The sequence below is a fragment of the Pristiophorus japonicus genome, unplaced genomic scaffold, assembly GCF_044704955.1.
Source record: "Pristiophorus japonicus isolate sPriJap1 unplaced genomic scaffold, sPriJap1.hap1 HAP1_SCAFFOLD_223, whole genome shotgun sequence".
NCBI classification, from domain to species: Eukaryota; Metazoa; Chordata; class Chondrichthyes; family Pristiophoridae; genus Pristiophorus; species Pristiophorus japonicus.
The window spans coordinates 9228-31900 of NW_027251940.1; the positions used below are offsets into that span (position 1 = coordinate 9228).

General features: G+C 59.4%; 1 protein-coding gene across 1 annotated transcript in view; it reads right to left on the minus strand.

Moving 5' to 3' along the window:
- Positions 1-2755: 2755 nt before the first annotated feature.
- LOC139245569 (membrane-associated phosphatidylinositol transfer protein 1-like) overlaps positions 2756-22673 on the minus strand; it is a gene marked incomplete at its 3' end in the record, with an annotated part of 84495 nt that continues 64577 nt past the window's right edge. The window contains exons 9-10 of the mRNA XM_070871183.1: positions 3931-4007; positions 2756-3000 (exon numbers count right to left, since the gene is read on the minus strand). Coding sequence (XP_070727284.1) covers positions 2756-3000; positions 3931-4007 — 322 coding nt within the window. The remainder of the gene's footprint in view (positions 3001-3930; positions 4008-22673) is intronic.

Below are 22673 nucleotides of genomic sequence, written 5' to 3' on the forward strand. Positions count from 1 at the left end.
TGTGCTCACTGCCCCGTGTCCTAACTCACACCCAGTCCCACTCACCCATCACCCCCTGTGCTCACTGACCCCGTGTCCTAACTCACACCCAGTCCCGCTCACCCATCACCCCCTGTGCTCACTGCCCCCGTGTCCTAACTCACACCCAGTCCCACTCACCCATCACCCTTTGTGCTCACTGACCCCGTGTCCTAACTCACACCGAGTCCCACTCACCCATCACCCCCTGTGCTCGCTGCCCCGTGTCCTAACTCACACCCAGTCCCACTCACCCATCACCCACTGTGCTCACTGACCCATGTCCTAACTCACACCCAGTCTGCTCACTGACCCGTGTCCTAACTCACACCCAGTCCCACTCACCCATCACCCCCTGTGCTCACTGACCCCGTGTCCTAACTCGCACCCAGTCCCACTCACCCATCACCCTCTGTGCTCACTGACCCGTGTCCTAACTCACACCCAGTCCCACTCACCCATCACCCACTGTGCTCGCTGACCCATGTCCTAACTCACACCGAGTCCCACTCACCCATCACCCACTGTGCTCACTGCCCCGTGTCCTAACTCGCACCCAGTCCCGCTCACCCATCACCCTCTGTGCTCGCTGCCCCGTGTCCTAACTCACACCGAGTCCCACTCACCCATCACCCCCTGTGCTCACTGACCCCGTGTCCTAACTCACACCCAGTCCCACTCACCCATCACCCCCTGTGCTCACTGCCCCGTGTCCTAACTCGCACCGAGTCCCACTCACCCATCACCCCCTGTGCTCACTGCCCCCGTGTCCTAACTCGCACCGAGTCCCACTCACCCATCACCCCCTGTGCTCACTGAGCTACATCGGCTCCCGGTTAAGCAACGCCTCGATTTCAAAATTCTCATCCTTGTTTACAAATCCCTCCACGACCCTCACCCCTCCCTATCTCTGTAACCTCCTCCAGCCCCTACACCCCTCCCTATCTCTGTAACCTCCTCCAGCCCCTACACCCCTCCCTATCTCTGTAACCTCCTCCAGCCCCTACACCCCTCCCTATCTCTGTAACCTCCTCCAGCCCATACACCCCTCCCTATCTCTGTAACCCCCTCCAGCCCCTACACCCCTCCCTATGTCTGTAACCTCCTCCAGTCCCTACACCCCTCCCTATCTCTGTAACCTCCTCCAGCCCCTACACCCCTCCCTATCTCTGTAACCTCCTCCAGCCCCTACACCCCTCCCTATCTCTGTAACCTCCTCCAGCCCCTACACCCCTCCTTATCTCTGTAACCTCCTCCAGCCCCTACACCCCTCCCTATCTCTGTAACCTCCTCCAGCCCCTACACCCCTCCCTATCTCTGTAACCTCCTCCAGCCCCTACACCACTCCCTATCTCTTTAACCTCCTCCAGTCCCTACACCCCTCCCTATCTCTGTAACCTCCTCCAGTCCCTACACCCCTCCCTATCTCTGTAACCTTCTCCAGCCCCTCGCCCCTCCCTATCTCCGTAATCTCCTCAGGCCCCACAACCCCCCGAGATGTCTGCATTCCTCTAATTCTGCCCTCCTGACCATACCTGATTATAATCGCTCCACCATCGGTGGCCGGGCCTTCTGTTGCCTGGGCCCCAAGCTCTGGAACTCCCTCCCTAAAGCTCTCCGCCTCTCAGAGAGCAGACGGGGCCTCGGTTTAACGTCTCATCCGAAAGATGGCACCTCCGACAGTGCGGCTCTCCCTCAGTACTGCCCCTCCGACAGTGCGGCACTCCCTCAGTACTGCCCCTCCGACAGTGCGGCACTCCCTCAGTACTGCCCCTCCGACAGTGCGGCACTCCCTCAGTACTGCCCCTCCGACAGTGCGGCGCTCCCTCAGTACTGCCCCTCCGACAGTGAGGCACTCCCTCAGTACTGCCCCTCCGACAGTGCGGCGCTCCCTCAGTACTGCCCCTCCGACAGTGCGGCGCTCTCTCAGTACTGACTGGGAGTTTCGGCCTGCATTTTTGTGCTCAGGTCCCTGGAGTGGGACTCGAACCCACAACCTTCTGACTCCGAGGCGAGAGTGCTGCCCACTGAGACAAGGCTGACACTTGCATGGCTGATCTTTGAACTCAACTCCACTTTCCCACCCTATCCCTGAGAAATAGGAGCAGGAGTCGGCCATTCGGCCCCTCGAGCCTGCTCCGCCATTTAATACCATCATGGCTGATCCGATCATGGACTCAGCTCCACTTCCCTGCCCGCTCCCCATAATCCCTTATCGGTTAAGAACCTGTCTATCTCTGTCTTAAATATATTCAATGTCCCGGCTTCCACAGCTCTCTGAGGCAGCGAATTCCACAGATTTACAACCCTCTGAGAGAAGAAATTCCTCCTCATCTCAGTTTTAAATGGGCGGCCCCTTATTCTAAGACCATGCCCCCTAGTTCTAGTCTCCCCCCATCAGTGGAAACATCCTCTCTGCATCCACCTTGTCAAGCCCCCTCATAATCTGATACGTTTCCATAAGATCACCTCTCCTTCTTCTGAATTCCAATGAGTAGAGGCCCAACCTCCTCAACCTTTCCTCATAAGTCAACCCCCTCATCCCCGGAATCAACCGAGTGAACCTCCTCTGAACTGCCTCCAAAGCAAGTATATCCTTTCGTAAACATGGAAACCAAAACTGCACGCAGTACTCCAGGTGTGGCCTCACCGATACCCTGTATAACTGGAGCAAGACTTCACTGCTTTCACCACATTGACGGCACTGTGTAAATGCAGTTTTATTGTTGTAACTCACTTGGCGACGAGGGCCAGTGCCTCGCAGCAGAGGGGCGGGCAGGGCACCAGCCGCGATTCCATGTGACCCAGGGCCTCGGGGAAGTGGACGCGGGTCACCGTGTCGAAGACGGAGGTCAGGGTTGAAAGGTCGGCCCCCTTCGAGCCGGGGTCGCCGGCCCCAGAGTCCAGGATGTTCCCCCCATGGAGGATCAGGGTCAGCACGTGGATCTTGCAGCTCTGGCTGATGTTCTCCGACGAGATGCTCTGCGCCAGGGGAGCGGTGGAATATATCCAGGTTAGTAACCGTCCCCTGTCCTACCGTGACCCCGCGTGGCCCCACTCTGAACCCCCGCCCCCATGCTGACTCCGCTCCGACCCCTCGCCCCGCGCTGACCCCGCTCCGACCCCTGACCCGCACTGATCTCGCTCTGACCCCCACCCTGACCCTTCACCCGCCCTGAACCCACTCTGACCCCTCACCCCGCGCTGACCCCGCTCCGACCCCTGACCCGCACTGATCTCGCTCTGACCCCCACCCTGACCCTTCACCCGCCCTGAACCCACTCTGACCCCTCACCCCGCGCTGACCCCGCTCCGACCCCTGACCCGCACTGATCTCGCTCTGACCCCCACCCTGACCCTTCACCCGCCCTGAACCCACTCTGACCCCTCACCCCGCGCTGACCCCGCTCCGACCCCTGACCCGCACTGATCTCGCTCTGACCCCCACCCTGACCCTTCACCCACCCTGACTCCGCTCTGACCCGATCCTTCACCCACCGTGAACCCTCACCCCACTCTGACCCCGCTGACCCCTTACCCGCTCTGACCCCTCACCCCGTGCTGACCCCACTCTCGTCCCCTCACCCGCTCCGACCCCGCTCTGACCCGTCACCCGCACTGACCCCGCTCTGACCCCTCACCCCGTGCTGACCCCACTCTCGTCCCCTCACCCGCTCCGACCCCGCTCTGACCTCACTATGACCCGTCACCCACACTGACCCCGCTCTGACCCCTCACCCCACTCTGACCCCTCACCCACCCTGACTCCGTGCTGACCCCGTTATGACCCTTCACCCCGCCCTGACCCCTGGCCCTCAATCACCTCCAACGCGACTTGGCTCGCGCCTGCGTGCCCGTAGCATGGCCGATCGCCCGCGGCAGGAGGGGTCAGGGGTCAGGGGCTGCACTCACCTCGGACAGAGAGCGAGCGTCCATCGAGCAGGGGGGCGGGCGGCCCTCCGAGCCCCGTAACCCTGGCGACGTCTCGCCTGGAGAGAGCGGAAGGGCATCAGGTTAGAGGTCACACCGCCAGACAACATGGCCGACCGGTCTCACACACACACACTCCGGCTCACACACACACACACACACACTCCGGCTCTCACACACACACACACACACACACTCCGGCTCTCACACACACACACACACACACACTTCGGCTCACACACACACACACACACACACTTCGGCTCACACACACACACACACACACACACACACACTCCGGCTCTCACACACACACACACACACACACACTTCGGCTCACACACACACACACACACACACACACACTCCAGCTCTCACACACACACACACTTCGGCTCACACACACACACACACACACACTCCGGCTCTCACACACACACACACACACACACACACTCCGGCTCTCACACACACACACACTTCGGCACACACACACACACTTCGGCTCACACACACACACTTCGGCTCACACACACACACTTCGGCTCACACACACACACACACACTCCGGCTCTCACACACACACACACTCCGGCTCTCACACACACACACACACACACACACTCCGGCTCACACACACACACACACACACACACACTCCCGCTCACACACACACACACTCCCGCTCACACACACACACACTCCCGCTCACACACACACACACTCCCGCTCACACACACACACACTCCCGCTCACACACACACACACTCCCGCTCACACACACACACACGCACACACACACTCCGGCTCACACACACACACACACACACACACTCCGGCTCACACACACACACACACACACACTCCGGCTCACACACACACACACACACACACACTCCGGCTCACACACACACGCACACACACACTCCGGCTCACACACACACGCACACACACACACACGCACACACACACACTCCGGCTCACACACACACTCCGGCTCACACACACACACACGCACACACACACTCCGGCTCTCACACACACGCACACACACACTCCGGCTCACACACACACACACACACTCCCGCTCACACACACACACACGCACACACACACTCCGGCTCACACACACACGCACACACACACTCCGGCTCACACACACACACACGCACACACACACTCCCGCTCACACACACGCACACACACACTCCGGCTCACACACACACACACACACACACACACACACACACTCCCGCTCACACACACACACACGCACACACTCCGGCTCACACACACACGCACACACACACTCCGGCTCACACACACACACACGCACACACACACTCCCGCTCACACACACACACACACGCACACACACACACACACGCACACACACACTCCCGCTCACACACACACACACGCACACACACACTCCGGCTCACACACACACACACGCACACACACACTCCCGCTCACACACACACACACGCACACACACACTCCCGCTCACACACACACACACGCTCACACACACTCCCGCTCACACACACACACCCGCTCACACACACACGCACACACACACTCCGGCTCACACACACACACACGCACACACACACTCCCGCTCAAACACACACACACGCACACACACACTCCCGCTCACACACACACACACACCCGCTCACACACACACACACACACGCACACACTCCGGCTCATACACACACGCACACACACACTCCGGCTCACACACACACACACGCACACACACACTCCCGCTCACACACACACACACGCACACACACACTCCCGCTCACACACACACACACGCACACACACACTCCCGCTCACACACACACACACGCACACACACACTCCCGCTCACACACACACACACGCACACACACACTCCCGCTCACACACACACACACGCACACACACACTCCCGCTCACACACACACACACACGCACACACACACTCCCGCTCACACACACACACACGCACACACACACTCCCACTCACACACACACACCCGCTCACACACACACGCACACACACACTCCGGCTCACACACACACACACGCACACACACACTCCCGCTCACACACACACACACACACACTCCGGCTCTCACACACACACACACACACACCCGCTCTCACACGCACACACACACTCCCGCTCACACACACACACCCGCTCACACACACACACTCCGGCTCACACACACACACACACACACACACACCCGCTCACACACACACACACACACACACACTCCCGCTCACACACACACACACACACACTCCCGCTCACACACACACACACACTCTCGCTCACACACACACACACACACACACACACCCGCTCTCACACACACACACACACACACTCCCGCTCACACACACACACACACACACTCCCGCTCACACACACACACACACACACTCCCGCTCTCACACACACACACACACACTACCACTCACACACACACACACACACTCCCGCTCTCACACCCACACACACACACTACGGCTCACACACACACACACACACTCCTGCTCTCACACACACACACACACACCACCACTCACACACACACACACACACCACCACTCACACACACACACACACACACCACCACTCACACACACACACACACACCACCACTCACACACACACACACACACCACCACTCACACACACACACACACACTACCACTCACACACACACACACACACTCCCGCTCTCACACCCACACACACACACTACGGCTCACACACACACACACACACTCCTGCTCTCACACACACACACACACACCACCACTCACACACACACACACACACCACCACTCACACACACACACACACACCACCACTCACTCACACACACACACACACTCCCGCTCACACACACACACTCCCGCTCACACACACACACACACACTCCCGCTCTCATACACGCACACACTCCCGCTCACACACACGCACACACTCCCGCTCACACACACGCACACACTCCCGCACTCACACGCACACACTACCGCGCTCACACGCACACTCCCGCTCTCACACACACACACTCCCGCTCTCACACTCACACACTCCCGCTCTCACACGCACACACTCCCGCTCTCACACGCACACACTCCCGCTCTCACACGCACACACTCCCGCTCTCACACGCACACACTCCCGCTCTCACACTCACACACTCCCGCTCTCACACGCACACACTCCCGCTCTCACACGCACACACTCCCGCTCTCACACGCACACACTCCCGCTCTCACACGCACACACTCCCGCTCTCACACGCACACACTCCCGCTCTCACACGCACACACTCCCGCGCTCACACGCACACACTCCCGCGCTCACACGCACACACTCCCGCGATCACACACACACACACACACTCCGGCTCTCACACACACACACACACACTCCCGCTCACACACACACACACACTCTCGCTAACACAGACACACACACACACACCCGCTCTCACACGCACACACACACTCCCGCTCACACACACACACCCGCTCACACACACACACACACACTCCGGCTCACACACACACACACACACACACCCGCTCACACACACACACACACACACACTCCCGCTCACACACACACACACACACTCCCGCTCACACACACACACACACTCTCGCTCACACACACACACGCACACACTACCGCGCGCACACTCCCGCTCTCACACACACACACTCCCGCTCTCACACTCACACACTCCCGCTCTCACACGCACACACTCCCGCGCTCACACACAAACACACTCCCGCTCTCACACGCACACACTCCCGCGCTCACACGCACACACTCCCGCGCTCACACACACACACACACCCGCTCACACACACACACACTCCCGCTCACACACACACACACACACACTCCCGCTCTCACACACACACACACACACACACTCCCGCTCACACACACACACACACCCGCTCACACACACACACTCCCGCTCACACACACACACACACTCCCGCTCTCACACACACACACACTCCCGCTCACACACACACACACACTCCCGCTCTCACACACACACACACTCCCGCTCACACACACACACACTCCCGCTCTCACACACGCACACACTCCCGCTCTCACACACGCACACACTCCCGCTCTCACACACGCACACACTCCCGCTCACACACGCACACACTCCCGCTCTCACACACGCACACACTCCCGCTCTCACACACACACACACTCCCGCTCTCACACACACACACACTCCCGCTCACACACACACACACACTCCCGCTCTCACACACACACACTCCCGCTCTCACACACACACACACTCCCGCTCTCACACACACACACACTCCCGCTCTCACACACACACACACTCCCGCTCACACACACACACACACTCCCGCTCTCACACACACACACTCCCGCTCTCACACACGCACACACTCCCGCTCACACACGCACACACTCCCGCTCTCACACACACACACTCCCGCTCTCACACACACACACTCCCGCTCACACACACACACACTCCCGCTCACACACACACACACTCCCGCTCTCACACACACACACACTCCCGCTCACACACACACACACTCCCGCTCTCACACACACACACACTCCCGCTCACACACACACACACTCCCGCTCACACACACACACACACTCCCGCTCTCACACACACACACTCCCGCTCTCACACACACACACTCCCGCTCTCACACACACACACTCCCGCTCTCACACGCACACACTCCCGCGCTCACACGCACACAAACTCCCGCTCTCACACACACACACACTCCCGCGCTCACACACAAACACACTCCCGCTCTCACACACACACACTCCCGCTCTCACACACACACTCCCGCTCTCACACACACACACTCCCGCTCTCACACACACACACACTCATGATCACACCCACACACACACTCCCGCTTTCACACACACACTCCCGCTCTCTCACACACACACTCCCGCTCTCACACACACACACACTCCCGCTCTCACACACACACACACTCCCGCTCTCACACACACACACTCCCGCTCTCACACACACACACTCCCGCTCTCACACACACACACTCCCGCTCTCACACACACACACTCCCGCTCTCACACACACACACTCCCGCTCTCACACACACACACTCCCGCTCTCACACACACACACTCCCGCTCTCACACACACACACTCCCGCTCTCACACACACACACTCCCGCTCTCACACACACACACTCCCGCTCTCACACACACACACTCCCGCTCTCACACACACACACTCCCGCTCTCACACACACACACTCCCGCTCTCACACACACACACTCCCGCTCTCACACACACACACTCCCGCTCTCACACACACACACTCCCGCTCTCACACACACACACTCCCGCTCTCACACACACACACTCCCGCTCTCACACACACACACTCCCGCTCTCACACACACACACTCCCGCTCTCACACACACACACTCCCGCTCTCACACACACACACTCCCGCTCTCACACACACACACTCCCGCTCTCACACACACACACTCCCGCTCTCACACACACACACTCCCGCTCTCACACACACACACTCCCGCTCTCACACACACACACTCCCGCTCTCACACACACACACTCCCGCTCTCACACACACACACTCCCGCTCTCACACACACACACTCCCGCTCTCACACACACACACTCCCGCTCTCACACACACACACTCCCGCTCTCACACACACACACTCCCGCTCTCACACACACACACTCCCGCTCTCACACACACACACTCCCGCTCTCACACACACACACTCCCGCTCTCACACACACACACTCCCGCTCTCACACACACACACTCCCGCTCTCACACACACACACTCCCGCTCTCACACACACACACTCCCGCTCTCACACACACACACTCCCGCTCTCACACACACACACTCCCGCTCTCACACACACACACTCCCGCTCTCTCACACACACACACTCCCGCTCTCACACACACACACTCCCGCTCTCACACACACACACTCCCGCTCTCACACACACACACTCCCGCTCTCACACACACACACTCCCGCTCTCACACACACACACACTCCCGCTCTCTCACACACACACACTCCCGCTCTCACACACACACACTCCCGCTCTCACACACACACACTCCCGCTCTCACACACACACACACTCCCGCTCTCACACACACACACTCCCGCTCTCACACACACACACACTCCCGCTCTCACACACACACACACTCCCGCTCTCACACACACACACACTCCCGCTCTCACACACACACACACTCCCGCTCTCACACACACACACTCCCGCTCTCACACACACACACACTCCCGCTCTCACACACACACACACTCCCGCTCTCACACACACACACACTCCCGCTCTCACACACACACACACTCCCGCTCTCACACACACACACACTCCCGCTCTCACACACACACACACTCCCGCTCTCACACACACACACTCCCGCTCTCACACACACACACACACTCCCGCTCTCACACACACACACACTCCCGCTCTCACACACACACACACTCCCGCTCTCACACACACACACTCCCGCTCTCACACACACACACTCCCGCTCTCACACACACACACTCCCGCTCTCACACACACACACACTCCCGCTCTCACGCACACACTCCCGCTCTCACACACACACACTCCCGCTCTCTCACACACACACTCCCGCTCTCTCACACACACACACTCCCGCTCTCTCACACACACACTCCCGCTCTCACACACACACACACTCCCGCTCTCACACACACACTCCCGCTCTCACACACACACACTCCCGCTCTCACACACACACACTCCCGCTCTCACGCACACACTCCCGCTCTCTCACACACACACACTCCCGCTCTCACACACACACTCCCGCTCTCACACACACACACTCCCGCTCTCACACACACACACACTCCCGCTCTCACACACACACACACTCCCGCTCTCACACACACACACTCCCGCTCTCACACACACACACTCCCGCTCTCACACACACACACTCCCGCTCTCACACACACACATTCCCGCTCTCACACACACACATTCCCGCTCTCACACACACACTCCCGCTCTCACACACACACTCCCGCTCTCACACACACACACTCCCGCTCTCACACACACACACTCCCGCTCTCACACACACACATTCCCGCTCTCACACACACACACTCCCGCTCTCACACACACACACACTCCCGCTCTCACACACACACACACTCCCGCTCTCACACACACACACACTCCCGCTCTCACACACACACACTCCCGCTCTCACACACACACACTCCCGCTCTCACACACACACACTCCCGCTCTCACACACACACACACTCCCGCTCTCACGCACACACTCCCGCTCTCACACACACACACACTCCCGCTCTCACACACACACACACTCCCGCTCTCACGCACACACTCCCGCTCTCACACACACACACTCCCGCTCTCACACACACACACACTCCCGCTCTCACACACACACACTCCCGCTCTCACACACACACACACTCCCGCTCTCACACACACACACACTCCCGCTCTCACGCACACACTCCCGCTCTCACACACACACACTCCCGCTCTCTCACACACACACACACACTCCCGCTCTCACACACACACACACACCCGCTCTCTCACACACACACACCCGCTCTCTCACACACACACACACACTCCCGCTCTCACACACACACACACACCCGCTCTCTCACACACACACACCCGCTCTCTCACACACACACACACACACACACACACACAAACTCCCCCGCTCTCACACACACTCCGCTCACACACACTCCCGCTCACACACACACACTCCCGCGCTCACACGCACACACTCCCGCGCTCACACGCACACACTCCCGCTCACACACACACACACACTCCCGCTCTCACACACAAACACTCCCGCTCTCACACACACACACTCCCGCTCTCACACACACACACACTCCCGCTCTCACACGCACACACTCCCGCTCTCACACACACACACACTCCCGCGCTCACACGCACACACTCCCGCTCTCACACACACACACACACACTCCCGCTCTCACACACACACACTCCCGCTCTCACACACACACACACTCCCGCTCACACACACACACTCCCGCTCTCACACACACACTCCCGCTCTCACACACACACACACTCCCGCTCTCACACACACACACTCCCGCTCTCACACACACACACTCCCGCTCTCACACACACACACACTCCCGCTCTCACACACACACTCCCGCTCTCACACACACACACTCCCGCTCTCACACACACACTCCCGCTCTCACACACACACACACTCCCGCTCTCACACACACACTCCCGCTCTCACACACACACACACTCCCGCTCTCACACACACACACACTCCCGCTCTCACACACACACACACTCCCGCTCTCACACACACACACTCCCGCTCTCACACACACACACTCCCGCTCTCACACACACACACTCCCGCTCTCACACACACACACTCCCGCTCTCACACACACACACTCCCGCTCTCACACACACACACTCCCGCTCTCACACACACACACTCCCGCTCACACACACACACACACTCCCGCTCTCACACACACACACTCCCGCTCTCTCACACACACACTCCCGCTCTCACACACACACTCCCGCTCTCACACACACACTCCCGCTCTCACACACACACTCCCGCTCTCTCACGCACACACTCCCGCTCTCACACACACACACACTCCCGCTCTCACACACACACACTCCCGCTCTCTCACACACACACTCCCGCTCTCACACGCACACACTCCCGCTCTCACACGCACACACTCCCGCTCTCACACGCACACACTCCCGCTCTCACACGCACACACTCCCGCTCTCACACACACACACACCCCCGCTCTCTCACACACACACACACCCGCTCTCTCACACACACACACACCCGCTCTCTCACACACACACACACACCCGCTCTCTCACACACACACACACACCCGCTCTCTCACACACACACACACTCCCGCTCTCACACACACACACACACCCGCTCTCTCACACACACACACCCGCTCTCTCACACACACACACACACACACACACACACTCCCGCTCACACACACACACAAACTCCCCCGCTCTCACACACACTCCGCTCACACACACTCCCGCTCACACACACACACTCCCGCGCTCACACGCACACACTCCCGCGCTCACACGCACACACTCCCGCTCACACACACACACACACTCCCGCTCTCACACACAAACACTCCCGCTCTCACACACACACACACTCCTGCTCTCACACACACACACACTCCCGCTCTCACACACACACACACTCCCGCTCTCACACGCACACACTCCCGCTCTCTCACACGCACACACTCCCGCGCTCACACGCACACACTCCCGCTCACACACACACACTCCCGCTCACACACACACACACACACTCCCGCTCTCACACGCACACACTCCCGCTCTCACACACACACACACTCCCGCTCTCACACACACACACACTCCCGCTCACACACACACACACACTCCCGCTCTCACACACACACACACTCCCGCTCTCACACACACACACTCCCGCTCACACACACGCACACACTCCCGCTCTCACACACACACACACTCCCGCTCTCACACACACACACACTCCCGCTCTCACACACACACGCTCCCGCTCTCACACACACACACACTCCCGCTCTCACACAAACACACTCCCGCTCTCACACACACACACTCCCGCTCTCACACACACACACTCCCGCTCTCACACACACACACTCCCGCTCTCACACACACACACTCCCGCTCTCACACACACACACACTCCCGCTCTCACACACACACACTCCCGCTCTCTCACGCACACACACACCGCTCTCACACGCACACACTCCCGCTCTCACACACACACACACTCCCGCTCTCACACACACACACTCCCGCTCTCTCACGCACACACACACCGCTCTCACACGCACACACTCCCGCTCTCACACACACACACACTCCCGCTCTCACACACACACACTCCCGCTCTCTCACGCACACACACACCGCTCTCACACACACACACTCCCACTCTCACACACACACACTCCCGCTCTCACACACACACACTCCCGCTCTCTCACACACACACTCCCGCTCTCTCACACACACACTCCCGCTCTCTCACACACACACTCCCGCTCTCTCACACACACACTCCCGCTCTCTCACACACACACTCCCGCTCTCTCACACACACACTCCCGCTCTCTCACACACACACTCCCGCTCTCTCACACACACACTCCCGCTCTCTCACACACACACTCCCGCTCTCTCACACACACACTCCCGCTCTCTCACACACACACTCCCGCTCTCTCACACACACACTCCCGCTCTCTCACACACACACTCCCGCTCTCACACACACACACTCCCGCTCTCACACACACACACTCCCGCTCTCACACACACACACTCCCGCTCTCACACACACACACTCCCGCTCTCACACACACACACTCCCGCTCTCACACACACACACTCCCGCTCTCACACACACACACTCCCGCTCTCACACACACACACTCCCGCTCTCACACACACACACTCCCGCTCTCACACACACACACTCCCGCTCTCACACACACACACTCCCGCTCTCACACGCACACACTCCCGCTCTCACACGCACACACTCCCGCGCTCACACACAAACACACTCCCGCGCTCACACACAAACACACTCCCGCTCTCACACGCACACACTCCCGCGCTCACACGCACACAAACTCCCGCTCTCACACACACACACACTCCCGCTCTCACACACACACACACTCCCGCACTCTCACACACACACACTCCCGCACTCTCACACACACACACTCCCGCTCTCTCACGCACACACACACCGCTCTCACACGCACACACTCCCGCTCTCACACACACACACTCCCGCTCTCACACGCACACACTCCCGCGCTCACACACAAACACACTCCCGCTCTCACACACACACACTCCCGCTCTCACACACACACACACTCCCGCTCTCACACACACACGCTCACACACACACACACACACACTCCCGCTCTCACACACACTCCCGCTCTCACACACAAACACACTCCCGCTCTCACACACACACACTCCCGCTCTCACACACACACACTCCCGCTCTCACACACACACACTCCCGCTCTCACACACACACACTCCCGCGCTCACACGCACACACACTCCCGCTCTCACACACACACACATTCCCGCGCTCACACGCACACGCACACAGACACTCCGGCTCACACACACACACGCGCACACACACACACACTCCCGCTCACACACACACACCCGCTCACACACACACACACACACACTCCGGCACACACACACACACACACACACACACACCCGCTCACACACACACACACACACACACTCCCGCTCACACACACACCCGCTCACAAACACACACTCCCGCTCACACCCACACACACACACTCTCGCTCACACACACACACACACACACACACACCCGCTCTCACACACACACACACACACTCCCGCTCACACACACACACACACTCCCGCACACACACACACTCCCGCTCTCACACACACACACACACACTCCCGCTCTCACACACACACACACACACCCGCTCTCTCACACACACACACACACACACACACACTCCCGCTCTCACACACACACTCCCGCTCACAGACACACACACACTCCCGCTCTCACACATACACACTCCCGCTCACACCCACACACACACACTCCCGCTCTCACACACACACACTCCCGCTCACACCCACACACACACACTCCCGCACACACACACACACACACACACCCGCTCTCTCACACACACACACACACACACACACACTCCCGCTCCCGCTCACACACACACACAACTCCCCCGCTCTCTCACACACTCCCGCTCACACACACTCCCGCTCACACGCACGCACTCCCGCGCTCACACGCACACACTCCCGCGCTCACACGCACACACTCCCGCGCTCACACGCACACACTCCCGCGCTCACACGCACACACTCCCGCGCTCACACGCACACACTCCCGCTCTCACACACACACACACACACTCCCGCTCTCACACACACACTCCCGCTCTCACACGCACACACTCCCGCTCTCACACGCACACACTCCCGCTCTCACACACACACACTCCCGCTCATACACACACACTCCCGCTCTCACACACACACACTCCCGCTCACACCCACACACACACACTCCCGCACACACACACACACACTCCCGCTCACACACACACACACACTCCCGCTCTCACACACACACTCCCGCTCTCACACACACACACACCCGCTCTCTCACACACACACACACACCCGCTCTCTCACACACACACACACACCCGCTCTCTCACACACACACACACACCCGCTCTCTCACACACACACACACACCCGCTCTCTCACACACACACACACACCCGCTCTCTCACACACACACACACACCCGCTCTCTCACACACACACACACACCCGCTCTCTCACACACACACACACACCCGCTCTCTCACACACACACACCCGCTCTCTCACACACACACACCCGCTCTCTCACACACACACACACACACACACACACTCCCGCTCACACACACACACAAACTCCCCTGCTCTCACACACACTCCCGCTCACACACACACACTCCCGCTCACACACACTCCCGCTCACACACACACACACCCGCTCTCTCACACACACACACACACCCGCTCTCTCACACACACACACACACACACACTCCCGCTCTCACACACACACACTCCCGCTCTCTCACGCACACACACACCGCTCTCACACACGCACACACTCCCGCTCTCACACACACACACACTCCCGCTCTCACACACACACACTCCCGCTCTCACACACACACACTCCCGCTCTCACACACACACACTCCCGCTCTCACACACACACACTCCCGCTCTCACACACACACACTCCCGCTCTCACACACACACACTCCCGCTCTCACACACACACACTCCCGCTCTCACACACACACACTCCCGCTCTCACACACACACACTCCCGCTCTCTCACACACACACACTCCCGCTCTCTCACACACACACACTCCCGCTCTCACACACACACACTCCCGCTCTCACACACACACACTCCCGCTCTCTCACACACACACTCCCGCTCTCACACACACACACACTCCCGCTCTCTCACACACACACACTCCCGCTCTCACACACACACACTCCCGCTCTCACACACACACACTCCCGCTCTCACACACACACACTCCCGCTCTCACACACACACACACTCCCGCTCTCACACACACACACTCCCGCTCTCACACACACACACACTCCCGCTCTCACACACACACACTCCCGCTCTCACACACACACACACTCCCGCTCTCACACACACACACTCCCGCTCTCACACACACACACACTCCCGCTCTCACACACACACACACTCCCGCTCTCACACACACACACACTCCCGCTCTCACACACACACACACTCCCGCTCTCACACACACACACACTCCCGCTCTCACACACACACACACTCCCGCTCTCACACACACACACACTCCCGCTCTCACACACACACACACTCCCGCTCTCACACACACACACTCCCGCTCTCACACACACACACACTCCCGCTCTCACACACACACACACTCCCGCTCTCACACACACACACTCCCGCTCTCACACACACACACACTCCCGCTCTCACACACACACACTCCCGCTCTCACACACACACACACTCCCGCTCTCACGCACACACTCCCGCTCTCTCACACACACACACTCCCGCTCTCACACACACACACTCCCGCTCTCACACACACACACTCCCGCTCTCTCACACACACACTCCCGCTCTCTCACACACACACTCCCGCTCTCTCACACACACACTCCCGCTCTCACACACACACACACTCCCGCTCTCACACACACACTCCCGCTCTCACACACACACACTCCCGCTCTCACACACACACACTCCCGCTCTCACGCACACACTCCCGCTCTCACGCACACACTCCCGCTCTCTCACACACACACACTCCCGCTCTCACACACACACTCCCGCTCTCACACACACACACTCCCGCTCTCACACACACACACTCCCGCTCTCACACACACACACTCCCGCTCTCACACACACACACTCCCGCTCTCACACACACACATTCCCGCTCTCACACACACACACTCCCGCTCTCACACACACACTCCCGCTCTCACACACACACTCCCGCTCTCACACACACACACTCCCGCTCTCACACACACACACTCCCGCTCTCACACACACACATTCCCGCTCTCACACACACACACTCCCGCTCTCACACACACACACACTCCCGCTCTCACACAAACACACTCCCGCTCTCTCACACACACACACTCCCGCTCTCACACACACACACTCCCGCTCTCACACACACACACTCCCGCTCTCACACACACACACACTCCCGCTCTCACGCACACACTCCCGCTCTCACACACACACACACTCCCGCTCTCACACACACACACACTCCCGCTCTCACGCACACACTCCCGCTCTCACACACACACACTCCCGCTCTCACACACACACACACTCCCGCTCTCACACACACACACACTCCCGCTCTCACGCACACACTCCCGCTCTCACACACACACACACTCCCGCTCTCACACACACACACACTCCCGCTCTCACGCACACACTCCCGCTCTCACACACACACACTCCCGCTCTCTCACACACACACACACACTCCCGCTCTCACACACACACACACACCCGCTCTCTCACACACACACACCCGCTCTCTCACACACACACACACACTCCCGCTCTCACACACACACACACACCCGCTCTCTCACACACACACACCCGCTCTCTCACACACACACACACACACACACACACACACAAACTCCCCCGCTCTCACACACACTCCGCTCACACACACTCCCGCTCACACACACACACTCCCGCGCTCACACGCACACACTCCCGCGCTCACACGCACACACTCCCGCTCACACACACACACACACTCCCGCTCTCACACACAAACACTCCCGCTCTCACACACACACACTCCCGCTCTCACACACACACACACTCCCGCTCTCACACGCACACACTCCCGCTCTCACACACACACACTCCCGCGCTCACACGCACACACTCCCGCTCTCACACACACACACACACACTCCCGCTCTCACACACACACACTCCCGCTCTCACACACACACTCCCGCTCTCACACACACACACTCCCGCTCTCACACACACACTCCCGCTCTCACACACACACACACTCCCGCTCTCACACACACACTCCCGCTCTCACACACACACACACTCCCGCTCTCACACACACACACTCCCGCTCTCACACACACACACTCCCGCTCTCACACACACACACTCCCGCTCTCACACACACACACTCCCGCTCTCACACACACACACTCCCGCTCTCACACACACACACTCCCGCTCTCACACACACACACTCCCGCTCTCACACACACACACTCCCGCTCACACACACACACACACTCCCGCTCTCACACACACACACTCCCGCTCTCACACGCACACACTCCCGCTCTCACACGCACACACTCCCGCTCTCTCACGCACACACACACTGCTCTCACACGCACACACTCCCGCTCACACACAAACACACTCCCGCTCTCACACGCACACAAAGTCCCGCTCTCACACACACACACACTCCCGCTCTCTCACACACACACTCCCGCTATCACACACACACACTCCCGCTATCACACAAACACACTCCCGCTATCACACACACACACTCCCGCTATCACACACACACACTCCCGCTATCACACAAACACACTCCCGCTATCACACACACACACTCCCGCGCTCACACACACACACTCCCGCGCTCACACACACACACTCCCGCGCTCACACACACACACTCCCGCGCTCACACACACACACTCCCGCTCACACACACACACACTCCCGCTCACACACACACACACTCACGCTCACACACACACACACTCCCGCTCTCACACACACACACTCCCGCTCTCTCACGCACACACTCCCGCTCGCACACACACACACACTCCCGCTCTCACACACACACACTCCCGCTCTCTCACACACACACTCCCGCTCTCACACGCACACACTCCCGCTCTCACACGCACACACTCCCGCTCTCACACGCACACACTCCCGCTCTCACACACACACTCCCGCTCTCACACACACACACACCCCCGCTCTCTCACACACACACACACACACCCGCTCTCTCACACACACACACACCCGCTCTCTCACACACACACACACACCCGCTCTCTCACACACACACACACACCCGCTCTCTCACACACACACACACTCCCGCTCTCACACACACACACACACCCGCTCTCTCACACACACACACCCGCTCTCTCACACACACACACACACACACACACACACTCCCGCTCACACACACACACAAACTCCCCCGCTCTCACACACACTCCGCTCACACACACTCCCGCTCACACACACACACTCCCGCGCTCACACGCACACACTCCCGCTCACACACACACACACACTCCCGCTCTCACACACAAACACTCCCGCTCTCACACACACACACACTCCTGCTCTCACACACACACACACTCCCGCTCTCACACACACACACACTCCCGCTCTCACACGCACACACTCCCGCTCTCTCACACGCACACACTCCCGCGCTCACACGCACACACTCCCGCTCACACACACACACTCCCGCTCACACACACACACACACACTCCCGCTCTCACACACACACACACTCCCGCTCTCACACACACACACACTCCCGCTCACACACACACACACACTCCCGCTCTCACACACACACACACTCCCGCTCTCACACACACACACTCCCGCTCACACACACGCACACACTCCCGCTCTCACACACACACACACTCCCGCTCTCACACACACACACACTCCCGCTCTCACACACACACGCTCCCGCTCTCACACACACACACACTCCCGCTCTCACACAAACACACTCCCGCTCTCACACACACACACTCCCGCTCTCACACACACACACTCCCGCTCTCACACACACACACTCCCGCTCTCACACACACACACTCCCGCTCTCACACACACACACTCCCGCTCTCACACACACACACTCCCGCTCTCACACACACACACACTCCCGCTCTCACACACACACACTCCCGCTCTCTCACGCACACACACACCGCTCTCACACGCACACACACACCGCTCTCACACACACACACACTCCCGCTCTCACACACACACACTCCCGCTCTCTCACGCACACACACACCGCTCTCACACGCACACACTCCCGCTCTCACACACACACACACTCCCGCTCTCACACACACACACACTCCCGCTCTCACACGCACACACTCCCGCTCTCTCACGCACACACACACCGCTCTCACACACACACACTCCCACTCTCACACACACACACTCCCGCTCTCACACACACACACTCCCGCTCTCACACACACACACTCCCGCTCTCTCACACACACACTCCCGCTCTCTCACACACACACTCCCGCTCTCTCACACACACACTCCCGCTCTCTCACACACACACTCCCGCTCTCTCACACACACACTCCCGCTCTCTCACACACACACTCCCGCTCTCACACACACACACTCCCGCTCTCACACACACACACTCCCGCTCTCACACACACACACTCCCGCTCTCACACACACACACTCCCGCTCTCACACACACACACTCCCGCTCTCACACACACACACTCCCGCTCTCACACACACACACTCCCGCTCTCACACACACACACTCCCGCTCTCACACACACACACTCCCGCTCTCACACACACACACTCCCGCTCTCACACGCACACACTCCCGCTCTCACACGCACACACTCCCGCGCTCACACACAAACACACTCCCGCGCTCACACACAAACACACTCCCGCTCTCACACGCACACACTCCCGCGCTCACACGCACACAAACTCCCGCTCTCACACACACACACACTCCCGCTCTCACACACACACACACTCCCGCACTCTCACACACACACACTCCCGCACTCTCACACACACACACTCCCGCTCTCTCACGCACACACACACCGCTCTCACACGCACACACTCCCGCTCTCACACACACACACTCCCGCTCTCACACACACACACACTCCCGCTCTCACACGCACACACTCCCGCGCTCACACACAAACACACTCCCGCTCTCACACACACACACTCCCGCTCTCACACACACACACACTCCCGCTCTCACACACACACGCTCACACACACACACACACACACTCCCGCTCTCACACACACTCCCGCTCTCACACACACACACTCCCGCTCTCACACACACACACTCCCGCTCTCACACACACACACTCCCGCTCTCACACACACACACTCCCGCG